This window comes from Rhamphochromis sp. 'chilingali', assembly GCF_963969265.1.
Source record: "Rhamphochromis sp. 'chilingali' genome assembly, chromosome: 18".
Classification (NCBI taxonomy): domain Eukaryota; kingdom Metazoa; phylum Chordata; class Actinopteri; order Cichliformes; family Cichlidae; genus Rhamphochromis; species Rhamphochromis sp. 'chilingali'.
The window spans coordinates 32,555,402-32,572,526 of NC_137945.1; the positions used below are offsets into that span (position 1 = coordinate 32,555,402).

Consider the following 17,125-nt stretch of genomic DNA (forward strand, 5'->3'; position numbering starts at 1 on the left):
CAAGTTTCATTTTATTGACCTTTGAATGGTTAGAAAAATGCTGTACTGTTCATCAATGTTTACTGTACTCTTTGATATCTGCACACCAGAAAGGTCAAATATTTCTAGAGTGGAATTTGGATTTTATGCAAATTGTTCCTGTTTTTTTTCTGTAATTAAAAGCAATAAATAAAAATAAAACGTGTCCGTCTGTCCTTTAGATTTGGCTGCAGCCTGTATTTTGCTGTGCACATTAAGATGCACCGTTTAGATTCCTGGTTGGGTAAACGACCAGCCATGAAAACCAGATATTATCAAGATCAACTCCAGCTTTTACTGTGACAAGACGAGATTACCCTGACATCTGCAATCAGTCTCTTTGTGGTTAAACATACAGCTTTGTCAACATTTTAGCTTCTGTACAGCTAACTAGCTCGATAGTTTGAAAGTAGCAGTGAATGCTAGCAGGCTAACTAAAGGTGGACTGTTGTCTTTAAGAAGCTTTAGTTGGTAAGCAAAAAGTTGCTGGTTTGATTCCAGCTAGCGGCACAAATTACTTTTGGGATTCATCAGGAAGGAACGGTGCCAAATCAGGCACAGGGAACGCCTAAACACTTCTATACATTCAATTTCTAGACCTGGAAACTATGCCCATCTTTTATATACAGTCTTAACGACCTTGTAGTACCATATCACCCTATCAGAGCACTTCGCTCTCGCTCTGCAGGCCTACTTGTTGTTCCTAGAGTATTTAAAAGTAGAATGGGAGGCAGAGCCTTCAGTTTTCAGGCCCCTCTTCTGTGGAACCAGCTTCCAGTTTGGATTCAGGAGACAGACACTATCTCTACTTTCAAGATTAGGCTTCAAACTTTCCTTTTTGCTAAAGCATATAGTTAGGGCTGGACCAGGTGACCCTGAATCCTCCCTTAGTTATGCTGCAATAGACGCAGGCTGCCGGGGGATTCCCATGATGCATTAGACATGTACGTTCGTTTAACTGATGCATCTGTATGTCTCCGTCTCTCAGTTAATTGTAGTATGTTTATTTCTTTCTTTTGCAATAAACAGACAGTACCTATGAAACATTTAAATTAGCTCACCGTTTTACATTTACATCTCTACTTGAAGCTGCTGTCAGAATGCAGCACAATCTCTGCCTTTGAATGACTGAGAAGCTATTTGGGTATAAACACTCAACACATTTTGCTTTTAATGACCATGAGCCTGTCAGAAAGCTTCACCTGGAACCAAATGAATAAAGCCTTTTGTTTTTAACTCATGTTGTTCTGCAGCAGCTCTATGAGGCTCTTGTTGTAATCGGCCACCTGCTGGGAGACGCTCTTGGCAACTGAGGCGTAGTCGCTCTCCTGGGATTTGGAGGCGATGACTGACGTTGCAGTTAAGGAAAAATCACTGAGCTCACAGACCTGGTGTCTCAGAGACCAGAGGTTTATAGAAGACACAAACCGGGCAGACAAACCGAGAGCTGGAAAATAAAATTAAATGTATGCACACATCTGACAAGTACTGCTCCTTTAATTACCTCCAAAAGCTACCAAAGCTGTAAAGAACTGGTCCCAGTGTTTAAAAATCTCACTTTCTCTGGATGCTGGAGACTGAATAGAGGGCTTCTAGTGTGGATGAATTCATACGTCATATTTCTAAAGGATACATTCTTTCATCACAAAGTTGTTCTGCTCCAGGTGCTGCCATTTCCTCTCCAGGTTAGCCAGCTAACGTTCAGACACATAAAGCAACACAAAACACAAGACTGCTGTGAGCTGAAGACGGGAAGGCAGGTGGTGAGGAGCGAGCTGAGTCAGAAGATTCAGTCTGTTTCCTGTGTACCAAAACACGACTAACCTGAGCATGAGTCTCATTTTCCTGCAGTCTGGTCTTCAGGGCTTCATGTTTCTGGTTCATCTCCTCCAGCAGCTGTCCAAATGCATCTCGACGCTGAGTCAGCGACACCTGCTCCTCCTGCAGCCTCTGCAGCACAAGGAGAGAAAACAAAGTATAGTCAGTTCATTTTTTAAAACGGAGCTCCATTATTGATCTCCAGTATGGAAGCTCTCGGGGACAGTGGTGAGAAAGAACTCCCTTTTAACAGGAAGAGACCTTCAGCACAAAGAGTTTGCAGTTACCTTCTTCCTCTCCTCAGCTGTGAGCCTGAGGGTGTCCAGGTCCCTGTAGGTATGCAGCTCAGACTGCATGGTGCTGACACGCTCCTGCAGGGTGCTCAGCTCACCTGTGATCTTCCCCTCCAGCTGCTGCACCTTCTCCAGGTCCTGCTGCAGGCGCTGGGACTCTGTGCAGGGGCAGAGAAGGGGCTTTGTTCAGTGCTCGTGTTGTCGGGACGTAAATGTTCCAGACTTTAAGGTTAGAAATAAATTAATGTGATCTCTTTAGAAGTGAGGGAAACCCGACTGTGTGCGTGTCACCCACCTGTCGTCAGTCCTCTAGCGGTGCTCTCTGACTGGACCACCTCGGTCTCCTTGCTTACCAGCACTTCCTGCATGTCCCTCAGCTCACTGGCTGTCACTGTATCCACCTGACGGAGCCGCAACATGTTCTACAAAGACATGCACAGTTAGTGCAGTGGACCACGCTGTGTTTGTCCTCCCATTTCATCAGTGCTCCTCACCCTGCTGCAGTGCTCCAGGAGTGAGACAATGTTCTCCTGGCCCTGCTTTAGTCTCTCCTCCTCCTGAGCCCTGGACTCCTCAAATGACTCGAGGAACCCTGAGAAGAGGACAGAGGTTATATCCATGCGCTGCTAGTAGACAGTAGGTTCCCTCTAGTTCCTCCTGACAGTGGAAATCAAACTACTGTGTTTTGGTGACTCCTAACTGTCATCAATTAGGCTTCATGCTTTCACATGCAGTGTTTGCATCAGCCCCCACATTCCCAAATGTGGGATCATCAGTGTTGATTAAACAGATGAACAAATACATGCCTGTCAGCCTGCATCTGCTCAACTACTCTGCCCCACAGTCCAAGACATCAAGATGCAGTTTGTGTGTCTGTCAGTCGCCTGTGACGCTGACCGACTGACCGTCTCCTCTCAGTCGCTCCGTTAACTGTTGTATGTGTTCAGTTTTTTCTTTTGCAATAAACGGACACAGTACGTAAGAAATGTTCTCGAAACACCTTAACTTTAAATGAGCTCGACTATGCTGCCTATGTCACAAGTGTTCGGTTCGACTGGGACTCACGGTTGATCTCCTCTTCCTTCCTCTTCAGCTCTTTGTATTTTTGTTGACATTCGCCTGTAGGAATGTTCAGAATATTGAAATCACATCAAAGGTGATTCAGGTTTAGAGTCCACCCTCATCCTGTGGGTTACCCTGAGCTGCTTCTGAGTCCTGCTCCAGGTGTCGGATCTCCTCTGTGATTTGTCTTCTCCTGTCCCGTATCTCCGTAAGCCTGAGTACACACAATATACACATATTCTTACACGCACACACAGAAGTGACGAGTATCTAAGTACTTGTAATGAGTACATACTGCCTCTCCATGCTGGCAATTTCCTGGTTGTCCTCTTTCACCTGGAGAACAGAAGCACAGCTTCAGTCTTTGGTTTTTCACGTCTGCTAACATCAAGCTTCAGGAGCTCTGCTCACTGCTGTTTACAATCCATTCATCAGTTTGACCACATGATGGTGCTGTTGACTCTCTGAATCAATGCACACGTTTAGGATGAAGAACAGCCCTACTGCACATTACCACAGTAGCCTGGGTTAGCATTAGATCATCTAAACTTCAGTGTTATTAAGTTTACTTAATCAGAGAACATCGGAGAACAAAATAAAGTACCAGGACCCAAATGTCGCAGCTATAGTTGCTTTTTAATGCTGAAAGAGGGTTTTTGCCGGTGCAGACCCTGAATGTGTGGAGGCAGTGAACGCTGAGGAACCGAATTCCTCAACATGACTAAAACTACTCAACCAGACTGAAACTGAATTCATGTGATATCCTTGTAAAAGCCCGTTTCAGGAACACAAACAAATCTATTTCCTGTTTGTAAAAGTTTCTGTGATATTTCATCAAATCCCTCCCGTCCTCTGATGTAGCAATGACCAGCGCGCACACCTGCTTAAATAACTTCTCTCTCTCTTCCTGGGGTGAACCCAGGCTCTTCTGCTCCGCCTCCATCGTGTCTCGTTTGGCCTCCAGCGCTGACAAGGTCTCATGAAGCCGAACCATCTCCTGCTTTATCTGAGAGTGGGACAGCTCCTGCAACGAGGATCGTTCACGTAAAACACCCGCAGCCATGCTGTTCCTCCACCTCGCTCACACCGCCCCCTCCACCCGACTCACTGCTTCATAGTCCTCCTTCCTCGTTATTAGCACGTCCAGCTCCTCCTGGAGAACAGTCAGCTCCTGCAAAACAAAAGAATCAGCTGAGTACTTGCCAGAGTGAGATTTCATCATGCCTGACATGAACCAATCTCCTCTTTCCCCATAACAACTACAGCTTCACCTGCAGCAGTTCCTCATTAGTGGTTGTCATGGTGAAATATTTCTCTTGCTTTGCTGCCGGCATTGCTTGGACGACTTCATCAGCAACGCGCCTCTCTCTCCTGATCTCCTCCTCGATGGCCCTGATTGCCTCCTCTCTCCTGCAGAGCAAACAGAGTGGACAGAGTGCACGCAGACAGATAAAGGAAGCCAAAGAGTTTACAGTTCAATAACAGCCCACATCAGCTAACATCGGGTCAGGCTATCTAAGCTGCTTAAGTTGTGGCACATGCACAAGCTGCTTTGCAACCCACCTCCTCGGGTTCCTCTGAGTCTACGGAGGCCCTGACTGAACACTGCACAAGCAAAACATTCCACATGAAAAATAAGGCAAAGCAGACGAAGAACCTAAAAAACTGTTGTTGTTTCTTAAATTAATTTTCATTCTTTACTACACCAACCAACGACAAACGGAGACAGAATCAAGCAGCGGTGGTCAAAGCTTCCTCCTGTTTCCTGCTCAGCTACATCACAGGACTGAAGCATAACTATGATGTGAAGCCGGCCGCATCAGTGAAACGCCTCTTTCTCTGAGATATTTTAACATAAAAACACAAATGCAATTCAATAATACATCTCAGTGTCTTTGCACTTAAACTGTAAGAAACAAATAAGCTTTCTTTTTAATTTTGGGGCCTTTTCAGCCCTTATTCCATAGAGACATGAGTGTGTGTGTGTGTGTGTGTGTGTGTGGGGGGGGGAGACATGCAGCTTAGTGCGGCTCGGACTCAAACCCGGGCCTACCGCTCTCCGGCCACACGGCGTATGACCTCCTGATCATCCCACTGAGCTAAACCATAAATAAGTTAAATTGGGTTCTGTGTTGTGCAGACTGTCCTGTAATTCAACAATGAACATTTTTGTCCTTTCTGTTTCTGTTTATGGTGAATCGAACATAAGAATGATACATTTCTATAGCAGTCAGTGAAAAACGAGGAACTTTCTGCCGTTTATTGCTTTATCTACGACTTATTTACTTTGGTACAGTACGTGGTCATGGAGCACGTCCTCACCGTAGAAGATTTATGCCCTCCTTCACATTTTCCACAGTGGGCCAGACTGAAGACTTTGGAGGGCTGATCCTGGCCCATGGGCCTTATGTTTGACACCCCTGCTCTGGGACTGGTGGAGGAAGACTACAGCACCAAACTCTTGAATATTCACATCATACGGTTACACTTGAACCTGACCCCTGTGATGTAGATCAGCTCCTCCAGTCTCAACATTCCCTCCTCTGTGCTGAAACCCGACTTTCCCAGAGACGGTGCAGTCAGGCTGCAATGCAGCTCCATCACATTTACATCAGTCTCTACTTCAATTCAATTCAATTTTATTTATATAGCGCCAAATCACAACAAAAGTCGCCTCAAGGCGCTTCATAGATACAGAGAAAAACCCAACAATCATATGACCCTCTATGAGCAGCACTTTGGCGACAGTGGGAAGGAAAAACTCCCTTTTAACAGGAAGAAACCTCCAGCAGAACTTCAATGGAAGAGTAGGAATGTGGGAATTCTTGTTCAGCTGTATGTAACCCAGTCTGCTGCTGCTGGTGTGCCTGCTCACTTTCACAGTGCTATTAATCATTACAATGTTTACAATAGTTTGCAAATGTTGCTGAAACATTTTACAATATCAAGAGTGAGAGTACACGCAGGCGCACAGGTATGTTTGCTGAGACGAAGCAGCAGCAACACTGGCCTCTTTCATCTTCTACCTGCTTTTCATCCACTTTTTCTTTTCTCCGTCTGATCTTTCACACTCTTCTCCTTACTTTATGCTTTCTTTTCCATTCAGCCGTCATCTCTCCGTAAGAAGAGGTCATTAAAAGAACTAAAATGCTTGTCATTAATCATATTCAGTCATTTGCAGAATTATACCTTGAACTAGTTCACATATATATTTAGATGAGCCATTTCCAACAGTAACCTAAGAGATACTTGTAGGCAGAAGAAGGAAGACAGCAAAGATGGGAGGACCAACTTGATCAATCATAAACAGTTAGCACAGAGTGCACACTTGTTTTACAAGGAACAAAGGTCACTCGTACGCTGACTGCGTGAGAGTAACAGAGGACTAAAGGTTCACCTTAGTGCGTGTAGAAGAACAGGTAAGATTCTTCTGCTACTTTTCATTAGTAAAAGATGATTACACAACAAGTATAAAGAGAAACAGTGTGAAAACCAGACAGGAATTGTGATTGTGAGATGCAGAAGTGCGAGGTTAGGCAGCAGACACGTTTCTACACGTGTCCTTTAAAGGAGAACATGCGCTGAAGTTTCTTTTCTCTGTAAGACGTGAAAAAGACACTCCAGCATCAGTGTGCACTCACTCCCTAACACGGTGCTTTATCTCTACTGTACTCTGACCTCGGGCTTATGCTGCAAAGTGCCCGATTTCTCAGTTCACTGCACATACAAAGAATTCACATAGAAATATGAGGGCATAATGTTTTCTGTTAATGGAGTCCAACGCTGAGTCGTATATTTAAAGAGGAACATGACGTGCAATGATGGGTAATGTTTTTATCCTCAGGTTAGATGGCTTAATAGCTCCCGACTCTAAAGGGCATTTTCATCAGATTCTGAACAGTTTTTTTTCCTTCTGCTCTTTGTGATGTCAGTGAGAACAGGTACAGTCATGTCAGCGAGCTGCGCTCCGCCTACCTGCTGTTTGAATCAAACACTTTAAACAAAATGTTGTAAAGCCTCAAGCTGTCACCATGCTGCTGTTTGGTAACAGGCACACACGGACGTTGTGGTAAAGTTTTATCCTGCTTTTTGATTCTAAGGGGCCATCATTGAAAAATCAGTGTAGTTTTGTTTTCACGTGAAACTGAGACCATCAGCTTATCGTGAAAGTGATAATAAGGTCAGTGATCAAGAGACCCAAGCACTGTTTTACTGTCGCCATATATTAGACTTTCTGCAGCACCCCCTGCTGGCCATTAGAATACACATTTACAGCACTTTGTATCACTCGTAGTATTTGTGAGTATTTGTCCTCATGACATGCTGTGCTTAGTGTAAACATTGGCCAATACTTATTTACAAAATCTTGTCTCACACTTTTAACCCCTGCACACTTTTCACAGCATACACTGAGATTTTTCACCTCTTTGTGGTCTTCAGGTGCTACCGTGTCACGCAACCTTGTTTTTAAGAGGCACAGCCAATCCAAAGAACGCTGGCTTAAAGGGGGAGGAGCTAAACATGTATTTCAGAAAATACATTTTACTGACAGGCTAAATAACTGTAACTTATGCAAACCTTGTGTATAAATGGAGTTGATGTTAGTCAGATTATTTTAGTCCAACTACATAATTTGCAACCGTCGATATCTGTGCCGTAGTAATGCTTTTTCAATCAAAAAGCTGAATTCTACCAGGCAAAAAATGAATTAATTACTGGTTTTGTTAAGGAATGAGCGTGTTTTCTCTGTCACGTGTTGGTTACAGGACTTTGTATCCATTTCCTTTCAGTGTGGTGTGATGGAGAGGTGCTGGCAGCCTCTCCTCCTGCTGTGGCTCACTGTAGGGCTCGTGAAAAATAATGAGACAGTGAATTGTTCCTGTTCCACCCATCAGCTGACAGCAAACTTCACCAACAAACATCTTCAAGTCATCCCTGAAAACTCTGAAAATGTAAATGTTACCAAACTGATGATTGAAGGGAACCTAATTACTCTGAATGACAGGGACCAACAAGCACTAGCTAGCTATCCCAGCCTGGTAGAGCTTCACTTGGATGCTAACTGGATCACTGCTATTCCAGCCAAATACTTCTCTGTGGTACCAAACCTCAGAGTGCTGTCTCTCACCAGAAACAACATCAGCAGGTCAGTAGGCTAGCAAAAGTCTAACTTCTAGCTAAATGCTAATTAGCTGCTTTAAGTATACTGTGTGTTAAACACCAACCATTAAACTGGTTTGATTTTGATATTGGTGCATACTTGTTAAAACTTACTACTGTTGCATGTTAGTAATATATCCAAGTACAGTGTGGTATGTAATCAAGTGTAATATAATTCTGCTGTGCTGTTTTTGTAGCCTTCACCCTCAGGCTTTCAGTGACCTGGAGGTCCTGACAGAGTTGGACCTGACCCACAACTTGCTAACAAGCCTCCCTGCACAGCTGATCAGTGGGCTGAACAAGTTACAGGTAAAACGAGCATTTCAAAAAGAATCTGCTAACTTAGAGTTTAGTTAGAACTAATCTAGACATGACATGCATAAAGAAATGCATGCATGTGTATGGGGATTTAGGGCTGCACATGTAAGTGTTTCCTGTACAGGATGTGTTATTATTTCATTTACCTCGCTCTGTCTGGTCCCATCAGGTACTGAACCTACAGGGAAACCCCTGGAATTGTTCCTGTCCACTGCTGACCATCATTGGACAGATCGATGCAGCAAATGTTACCATGGGTAGTAGTTTTCATCACAGTTTTAAATGTTGGCTGACCTGTGACCCTTTCTGGGAGCTAATGAGTCAATTACAGCAGTTTGAAAACTATAAACACTGCTCAAAAAAAGAAAGGAACACAAACACAGTTCATGAGTGTGCTGAGGACACGTGACACATGTGAAAGGGTCTGGAGCAGCTGTAGAGAACGTTATGCTGCCTGTAACATCGTTCGGCATGACCAGATTGGTGGTGGGTCAGGAATGGTCTGGGGAGGCATATCTATGGGGGGGACACACAGATGTCTACAGGCTAGGCAACGGCACCTGCCTGATATCAGGGATCGGGACAACAGACTGGCTGCATCATTGCTTCACTTTTATTTGTGTTGTGTCTTTGAATTCGGCCCTCTCTAGGTTGATCATTTTCATTCCCATCTTTTCGTTCCTAAAACATTCCCCGGTCCATATCAGTATCCAGCATGGCTTTCCCCCCACTGAGACCAGTATGTGTTCAAAGTGTTCCTGAACTTTCTTTGAGCAGTGGATCTTTATTTGAAGGAATTTTAGTAGACACGGAGTATCTTGCTTGAATCTGCAGTGGCACATTTTTACTTACAATCTATGAGCCATGTAAGAGACTCGCACGGCTGGTATGGAGGTTTTATTTGAACCTTATTTGAAAGATTTTTGGCAACTGATGTTACTGGAAGCCAGAATTACCTAAAGAACCTAAAGCTCACACTGCTGATCAACACATAAGAACACCCGGTGCTTTTGTCTGCTTCCTTTTAAACTGCAGACAGGTGATGTGGTGACACTTTGGTGATGGTTACCATAAAGCCGTACCATAAAAAGAGCAGCATATATGCAGGAGAGCACCCACCATATACAACCTGGTTCCCATATAGAGTTGAATGCTCTGCCTTAGTGAGCCAAAAATGTCTACTGGGGAAACTGAGCGATGGTCTGGTTACTTAAAGGAAAATGTTGGTAGCTTGATTATTAAATCATATGTCCCATGTTGCAGATTTCAGTGATTCTCTTGGATCAATCAGTGAACTACATTATTTTCACATCATTCTTAAAGATTTATCCCAGTATTAAAGCCAAAAACACTACTTTGAATGAAAACAAGTACAAGTAGAGACAAGTAGGAGTGTAGTATAGAGAGATAATGAGGCCAGTGTTTAAAATCCCTTTCTAACTTTAGTAACTTAAAGAGCATGTACTGAAGGAAATGGTGTGTGGCTGCAGGAGGACCACAGGTCATCTGTGCATCTCCAGCAGAGCAGGCTGGACGAGATCTTCTTAATGCTGCAGCACTGTACTCCACATTATTACCCAGCGTCACTCCAGACCCTCAGAAACCAAAAACACCGGTCCACCCTCAACAGACGTCGGGCCCATCAGTTATTATGACGACCACACAGTCAACCGGTCAGAACAACAGCACCAGCAAAGGTACGACATCGAGAGCTGCAGATCATTTTCTCCACTTAAATATGTGGACGCACAAATGCAAGCTTATAACCCCGTCTCCATCCTCAAACCCAAACTAGACCCGACTCCTGCGCTCGGCAACACGTGGAAATTCACAGCATCCGTCGCAATCTTGGCAGTGGCCACCTCCATGCTCATCGTGTGTGCCGTCAAGGGGCCGTCCTGGTACAAGCTCTTCCACAACTACAGGCATCGGCAGTTACAACAAGAAGTCGAGGAGGGCGACGAGGATTTTGTGTCAACAGAGTTCTCGGCGACGGGAAGACACCCGACCCATCAAACATTCAGCTTTGAACCAATGAACAGACAGATAGACGAGGAGCAGGAGTACTTTGAGGATCCATATATCAGGAGAGAAGAGTGACATGCACGATGATAAGAAAGCAAACCACAAACACAATACAATCCATTCAGTGGCAACCTTGCTGTTTGATAAACACCGCTGAGTATTATCATTTCACGGGTCACAAAATCATTGTGTGAGAGCTGTACTGTTGGTCACTGAAGGAGCTTCTTTGCAACATCTTAACTCCACGGCCTGCATTGTTGCCCGGATACTTCCATTAGTACACTGTTGTCAGCTGCGAGGAGTCTGCAACAACCCCAACTCCACTTTTTGACCACTAGAAGAACAATATTCAAGTACAGAACACTTCCTGTAATCTGAGCCATTAGTGTTAGTGTGTGAGCGCCCAGTTAGATCGACAGCTTTATCCTTGTTTGCACGGCACTAGAACGATGAAGTCACATGGTTTACAAGAGTTTTTACCTCTTCATGACTCGACAACACCAGCAGCAATGTGCACCGTTATACAAACCTCAATTTACGGTGGTTTGAAAACAGTTTGCAAGTGTTTCAGATAAAACACACTCCACGTGTTTGTTTGCTCACGGATCTACACGGCATTTATTTTTATTAAGAAAACTCCACTGCTGCTTCATCTTTACATAACAAGCAGTCGTTTCCTGTTGTGTTTGTGTTCAAAAGTCTCATACCTGCACATATCTGATTCTTTTTAAATGTTTTATGACTCACATGAAAACTAGCCATCAGGCTAAATTAAATAATGTCCTAGTACTTCATTCTGAAAATGATACTTCACAAAATAAATACGTTAAAGTGTATTTGTGAACATAAAACTGTCTAATGGAGACACAAGTGTCTTTATGAGAACACGTGCACTTACTCTCTCCTCTCAGTGAAGATGTTATCGATGCTTTCTGCCTCGCTGTCATTCTCGGCTTTCAACTAAACACAAGATCAAAAAGTTAAAGGGAGAATTTTCCCCTATATTTCCAGTTCATGAAAAAACCCTTTTATATTGTTTTGATGGATTACTTACTATGTTGTAGTCGTTGATCATTTCCTCCATCTCTGTGTTGGTGTTGAGCTTGTCCACAAGCTGGAAACACAATAAAAATGTACAAAAGTGAAGTAAAAACGAGTCCAGTGTTTAACGCATTCACTGAAAACTAAAAACACAACCTCACCAGTATAAAGGTTTTAAACGTGCAGTTGCTCTCAAACATAACATCGTAACACCTGCAATCAAATAGTTACTGTCCCTGAAGTGGGAAGTTTACATCGTCTATTTTAAGTCATCATGGCCGACTGCTTAAGCTAGACATTCCTCAACAACACAGTGAAAAAGGGGATACAATCTTTCAGTGTTTAACAACATTGTTGCTGTTTACCATATTGTAGTCAGCAAGCTGGCCTTGCATATCCTTAATCTCAGCAGCGAGGCCTTCAGCTCTGCAGCAGACACACATCACGGGGACATTATACAGAGTTCATCTGGATTCAGTGGATTTCATCTTTCACTCAACTATAACTGTTAAAGACGGGAATGAAGACAGAAACTTGGTCATAAAAGAAGAAGAAGAACACCACCCACCTCTTTTCATAAGAGAGATAGACGGAGTTCTCCTGGTTGTAGCTCTCAATCTCTTTGTGCAGTCTGCTGGTCTCTGTGGTCAACTCGTTGATCTTACTCCTGACAGAAGAACAAATTTCACATCGATAGAATTTTTCACGAGCAGCGTAAAAAGACCACATTTGAATCTATGGTGAAAATAGAAAATACATTTTAACTCAAGACCAACTCTAAGAAATGTGAATGTGCTCAGCATGTTTGCATCTTTTGTGAAGCGGTCTAGCTGACCTATGGTTTGTGCACTCCTTTACTTTGACATAAGTAGTTACTGTTAATGCCAGTGAGTATGTGTTACCTGAGAAGACCCAAGTAGTAGGACTTGTCCAAAATCTGTCTCTGAGGCCCTTTGGTAAAGGAAATGTGGGAGGGAGGTCACAGGTTTATTTATATATTAAACACAATCAGAAAAATATCCAAGAAGAAAACATACCTTTCATGCCAGTTTTCATCCCACTGAGCCCCTGCTGGGTGACCGGCCTCTCAGTCACTTTGATCTGTGCTGTCAGGACTCCGGGGGTGGCGACGGGGATGCCACCCCTCAAACCTGGATGAGCACTGGTCCCTGGGACCATCTGGAAGAGGAAATGCAGTGCCTTAGTTGTGGCTGTCACAAAATTGCATTTTCACTCTGAAATTATTTTAGCTGAAAGAATTCACAGTGACAATATTATCACGATATCTAAAGGACATCTGACAATAACCATGTTACTCTCTCTAAACCTCATACTCAGCTTTTTTCTCATATTAGATACAACACACATGTAGGGAGGGGAAAACAGAGTCTGTACTCATAACTGCACACAAGATTACAAAAGAAGCATGATGCAATGAAAATGCATCATAAGCACAATGTCCATTTTATTTTTGGTCTTTTTTCTTGCCAAAACTGGTCTATAGTGTTACACGTAGGCTCAGTAAAACCTGGCACTCATTTCTTGGGCGTGCAGAAACACACAGAATCAGCAAACAATTGTATTTTCAGACTGAACATAACACACTCAGACTGATAATATCTCAAAGCTACAGCGTATCCATGCTGCTGATGGCTAACCCCAGTTGCAACACGCATAGCTGTAGGAGGAGGCTGGATAGCTGTAGGGGGTCTCCCAGCACCAGGGACCACAGATCCGCTGCGGCTCATCGGCCGGCCCATGCTGGATGGAGGCCGCTGGCTTGCCATGATGCCTAAAACCCGTGGACACACAAACAGGAACACTGAGTAACAAATCAGACACGTGGAGCTGCTGGCTGGATTGAGCCATTTTATGTTATTTCCTATATTTTTAACTTTGTAATTTATTGTATTATTTAATTTAGTTCAGTCTGTTACTGTTCCTGTTGCCTTGGAGCAACAGTAACCACATCATTTCCAGATGCTGTTACAGTTCGGTGCTTGTTGGTGAAATAAAAGGGCCACACTTGAAGACACTAAAGAATAACCTTTAACCCTGTGGTGCCTGTTGATTCATATACTGACATTTTCCACTTTAGATTTTACTAGCACAACAGATCAGGCGGTCACGTGATTAGGAGTGGTAGCGAAAGGCTGAAGGCAATAAAGGGACTGATTTGTACCTCACAGTAACACAGAGCTTGTAAAGGAAATAAAGATGTGCACGCTGCTAAAAAGAGGGAAGAAGCTCCTCGGGGTGATTAAACCAAACTCTAAATAATAACACATGTCACATGTTTACTTTGATTTAGAAACATGATTTGTTTCGTGTGCACCAACACTGCATCTACGCTGCACTGACATTACACTGACCCGCATCGCTGTACCGGCAGCTGTGCATCGTTATGACAGCGCAGTCTGTTAAAACCTACAATTTTGAAGCTTAGTTCGGCTATTGCTAACTTGTTAGCTGACACTTTTTGGCTTAGCTTCGTTTACGGAAGCCTCGGTAAACGTCCCGGCGTTAGCCGTGAGATAACGCAGCTTCTTGCCTGAAAATGGTCTCTCTGCGGTCTGTTTTATACGCCTGTATAACTTCCAGTCGAAGCAGGCGTGCGGCGGTTTACCTGAAAAGAGAAATAAACGAAAAAGAATGAAACGCTAGCTGGAAGAAAGTCAGCAGCTCGAGATGATGTTGACGTTACCCCAGTAACCATCTTCTTCTTCACCTGAAATGGGAACAATGCAGGTTGGAGAATGTACGTCTGCCCCCCACCGGCCAACAGGGGGACTACATGAGGTTCCAGTCTATCTGTACGCCGAAACACACACACACAAACAAACAAACAAAGCAACTGTAGCTGTGTTCTTTGTACTGCCTCTCACATATGTCTATGAGAAAAGACTGAGAAATGTGTAGAGGAAACGAGGAGAAATCTAGTTGTTTATTCTGTATTATCCCAATTTCGTGGAGAGGTGAAAGATGCGACTAAACATCACCTTTATCTGACAGCCAATAAGAGCAGTCAATCAGGAAGTGCAACGCTCTATTTCACAGAACATTAGGTTAGGGAGGAACATTACACCTCAGCCTTGTTGCTTCATTGGTAAGGGAGGAGTAAGTGGTTGATGGTTCATTAGTGTATTTCTTTTTATGGTATGCCTCGTTCACCCATTCAACACCCATCCATACAAGCGCTTTTTTCTGTTCTTTTGAAGATGATGATGATGATGATGATGATGAAGCCTTTATTTGCCTGCAGCGAAATCGGACCTCTTCCAACCATACATACATTACACAAACATCACATTGTGGAGACAGGTCAGAACAGGTAAGGTATAGAAAAACAGGAGAGGAGAAAAAAAGAGAACTGAGCTCCTGATAGGGGATCAGTATGAGAACAGAAAACATGAATCTTCACACCGTGACACCATGAAAACACGTGACAAGCAACAGGGTTGGGTGAGTAGGGCTAGAGTAAGCCAATGTAGACAGCAGCATCGAGTCGTGGCATCTCTGCCCAGGTCCAGCTGACCCGCCGTCTGCATCAGATGGGGGCCAAGCATCAGGGCGTTTGGAATAGGGAAGGGAGTGAGTGTGCATCTGTGTCAGTGTACACGTGTATGTGTGTGTGTGTGTATCCTGTGTTCAACTTGAGGGAGAGTGTCCTTTCACCCGGTTGAGCGAAAGTCAGCAGTCCTTCAGCCAAACCAGGTGTCCTTGAAGGATCGGGTCAGAGAGACTAAACATAGTCCGGTTATCAGGGACAAGAATTTGTTGTTCAGGAGCTGCATGAGTGAGGGAGATGATTGTTTGGGTTAATGCGGACACCAGGTCTAACTATTTCCCATCGCAAAGCCGTGAGCTTCCCATATGGTGTTCCAGAAACACAGTCTGAGTACTCACAGCTTGCCCATCGTCAACCATGTCGGCGAGCCTAGTGGGGCTTTGGAAAGCTGTAACCGCTTTCTTTGTTCTTCGATAAGCCAGGTCAGAGGCAACTCCGATCAGCCAGAGCTCTGTTACCATGGTTCATAACGGTAGCTCTCGTTCAGTGTCCTCCATCGAGAGTGTCTCCAAGCACACAAACTGACCATCGAGTATCCGGCAGCAAATGTCTCTGCAGGACAATCAGGGCTCCCCCGAGCCCAAGCTTCTCATCAAGAGTGGAGTGTGTAACATTCACATTCAAATGATCGGGGTTCGGTATCTTGCCTAAGGAAACTTCGGCATGCGGACTGGAACAGCCAGGGATCAAACCGCCAACGTTCCGATGAGTAGATGACCTGCTCCGGTCCCGTACCAGCAGACTGAGAGACAGCTTTTTCCATCAGGCCATCAGACTGCTGAACACGTCATAGACACCTCAGCTTCACTACTGGAACTTCAACATTATGCACTCCACACTGTATATAAATGCCACTTGTTTTGCACATATTCAACTCTGTATATTTTATATATTTTATTATTATTATTATTATTATTATTTTATTTTATTTTTTTACTATTTAATTTGTAAAAATGTGTACACACACACACACACACACACACACACACACACACACACACACACACACGTAGGAAAATATTTAGTATACACATCCAGAAATGCATACACTATTATATATTGTACATATATTTATTAGTTTCAGGTTGGCCATTCTTGTATTTTGCTCGTTTGTGTTGTTGTGTTTGCACATCTCTGTTGCTTGTGGGGCTCGCACACAAGAATTTCACTCGCATGTGCTGTGCCAGTGTGCCTGCACATGTGATGTGACAATAAAAGTGATTTGATTTGATTTGATTTGATTTGATTTGATTTGCTCTACTTCCTGGTCGACATCCTGGTCAACTCGGAGGCAACAGAACAGGATTGTATGATGGACTTCATCTGCGTAGATTATGTATGAACTAAGTGTTGATGCTAAATACCTAAATGTGATGAATACAAACCCTCCGAGATGAAAGACAAGTTACAGATTTCATCTGCTTTCCGCATGGAACACAGAAAGGACAGAAATTAAACCGATCTAGATTTTTAGATCTGTTCTTTGTGCCAAACGGGATGTAACTGTGTGATCAGTGAGTGATCAACAGGAAGGAGTGTACTTCCTGTGCGGCGCTGTCCTGACTGAATCTGATCCATAGCATCATGTCAACATATAATCTTTCAACACATGATGTACTCACCTGTACAAGTTATCTTTTCCACTGAATGTTCTGATTATATTCTGTGACCACAGCAAGTCGATAACAGAACAATTTCTTCTGTGCTTGTTATTCTTCTCGGTCAAAAGGCACAGAGACTGCTGTTGCACATCTGGCTCCTTTGCAAAAGCAAATTTAAACCTCACGAAACTTCAAATTTACATAACAGCCATGAAGAACTA

At 43.7% G+C, this 17,125-nt stretch overlaps 2 protein-coding genes across 3 annotated transcripts; one reads left to right on the plus strand and one right to left on the minus strand.

Annotated features, from left to right (window-relative positions):
- Nucleotides 1–1,000: 1,000 nt before the first annotated feature.
- On the minus strand, nt 1,001–14,456 carry ift74 (intraflagellar transport 74). Of its 2 annotated transcripts, none has more exons than XM_080864192.1 (20): nt 14,362–14,456; nt 13,394–13,527; nt 12,773–12,914; nt 12,638–12,686; nt 12,304–12,402; nt 12,101–12,161; nt 11,749–11,808; nt 11,593–11,654; nt 4,463–4,601; nt 4,300–4,362; nt 4,072–4,215; nt 3,487–3,527; nt 3,326–3,405; nt 3,195–3,248; nt 2,624–2,721; nt 2,425–2,551; nt 2,124–2,287; nt 1,843–1,968; nt 1,652–1,712; nt 1,001–1,366 (listed from the first exon to the last, which is right to left on the minus strand). In XM_080864192.1, exons 2-20 carry the CDS (start codon nt 13,520–13,522, stop codon nt 1,251–1,253), a joined length of 1,815 nt encoding a protein of 604 aa, XP_080720318.1. In that variant the 5' UTR covers nt 13,523–13,527; nt 14,362–14,456; the 3' UTR covers nt 1,001–1,250. The 2 variants fall into 2 exon arrangements, with proteins under 2 accessions (XP_080720318.1, XP_080720317.1); XM_080864191.1 differs by having other exon boundaries at nt 14,287–14,453.
- Nucleotides 7,360–11,586, plus strand: LOC308385339 (leucine-rich repeat-containing protein 19-like). Its single transcript, XM_080864194.1, has 5 exons — nt 7,360–8,337; nt 8,549–8,660; nt 8,839–8,926; nt 10,160–10,366; nt 10,465–11,586. Exons 1-5 carry the CDS (start codon nt 7,991–7,993, stop codon nt 10,767–10,769), a joined length of 1,059 nt encoding a protein of 352 aa, XP_080720320.1. The 5' UTR covers nt 7,360–7,990; the 3' UTR covers nt 10,770–11,586.
- Nucleotides 14,457–17,125: the final 2,669 nt, after the last annotated feature.

Excerpts from the sequence above, each read along its gene's own strand:
- ift74 (XM_080864192.1), bottom strand. The coding sequence starts at position 13,522 with ATGGCAAGCCAGCGGCCTCCATCCAGCATGGGCCGGCCGATGAGCCGC. Across the intron at positions 3,406-3,486 it reads ATTGCCAGCATGGAGAGGCA|GCTTACGGAGATACGGGACA; the intron begins GTATGTACTCAT and ends GTGTGTACTCAG. Across the intron at positions 1,969-2,123 it reads CAGCTGAGGAGAGGAAGAAG|AGGCTGCAGGAGGAGCAGGT; the intron begins GTAACTGCAAAC and ends CTTGTGCTGCAG.
- LOC308385339 (XM_080864194.1), top strand. The coding sequence starts at position 7,991 with ATGGAGAGGTGCTGGCAGCCTCTCCTCCTGCTGTGGCTCACTGTAGGG. Across the intron at positions 8,927-10,159 it reads TGCAGCAAATGTTACCATGG|GAGGACCACAGGTCATCTGT; the intron begins GTAGTAGTTTTC and ends GTGTGGCTGCAG. Across the intron at positions 10,367-10,464 it reads GAACAACAGCACCAGCAAAG|ACCCGACTCCTGCGCTCGGC; the intron begins GTACGACATCGA and ends AACCCAAACTAG.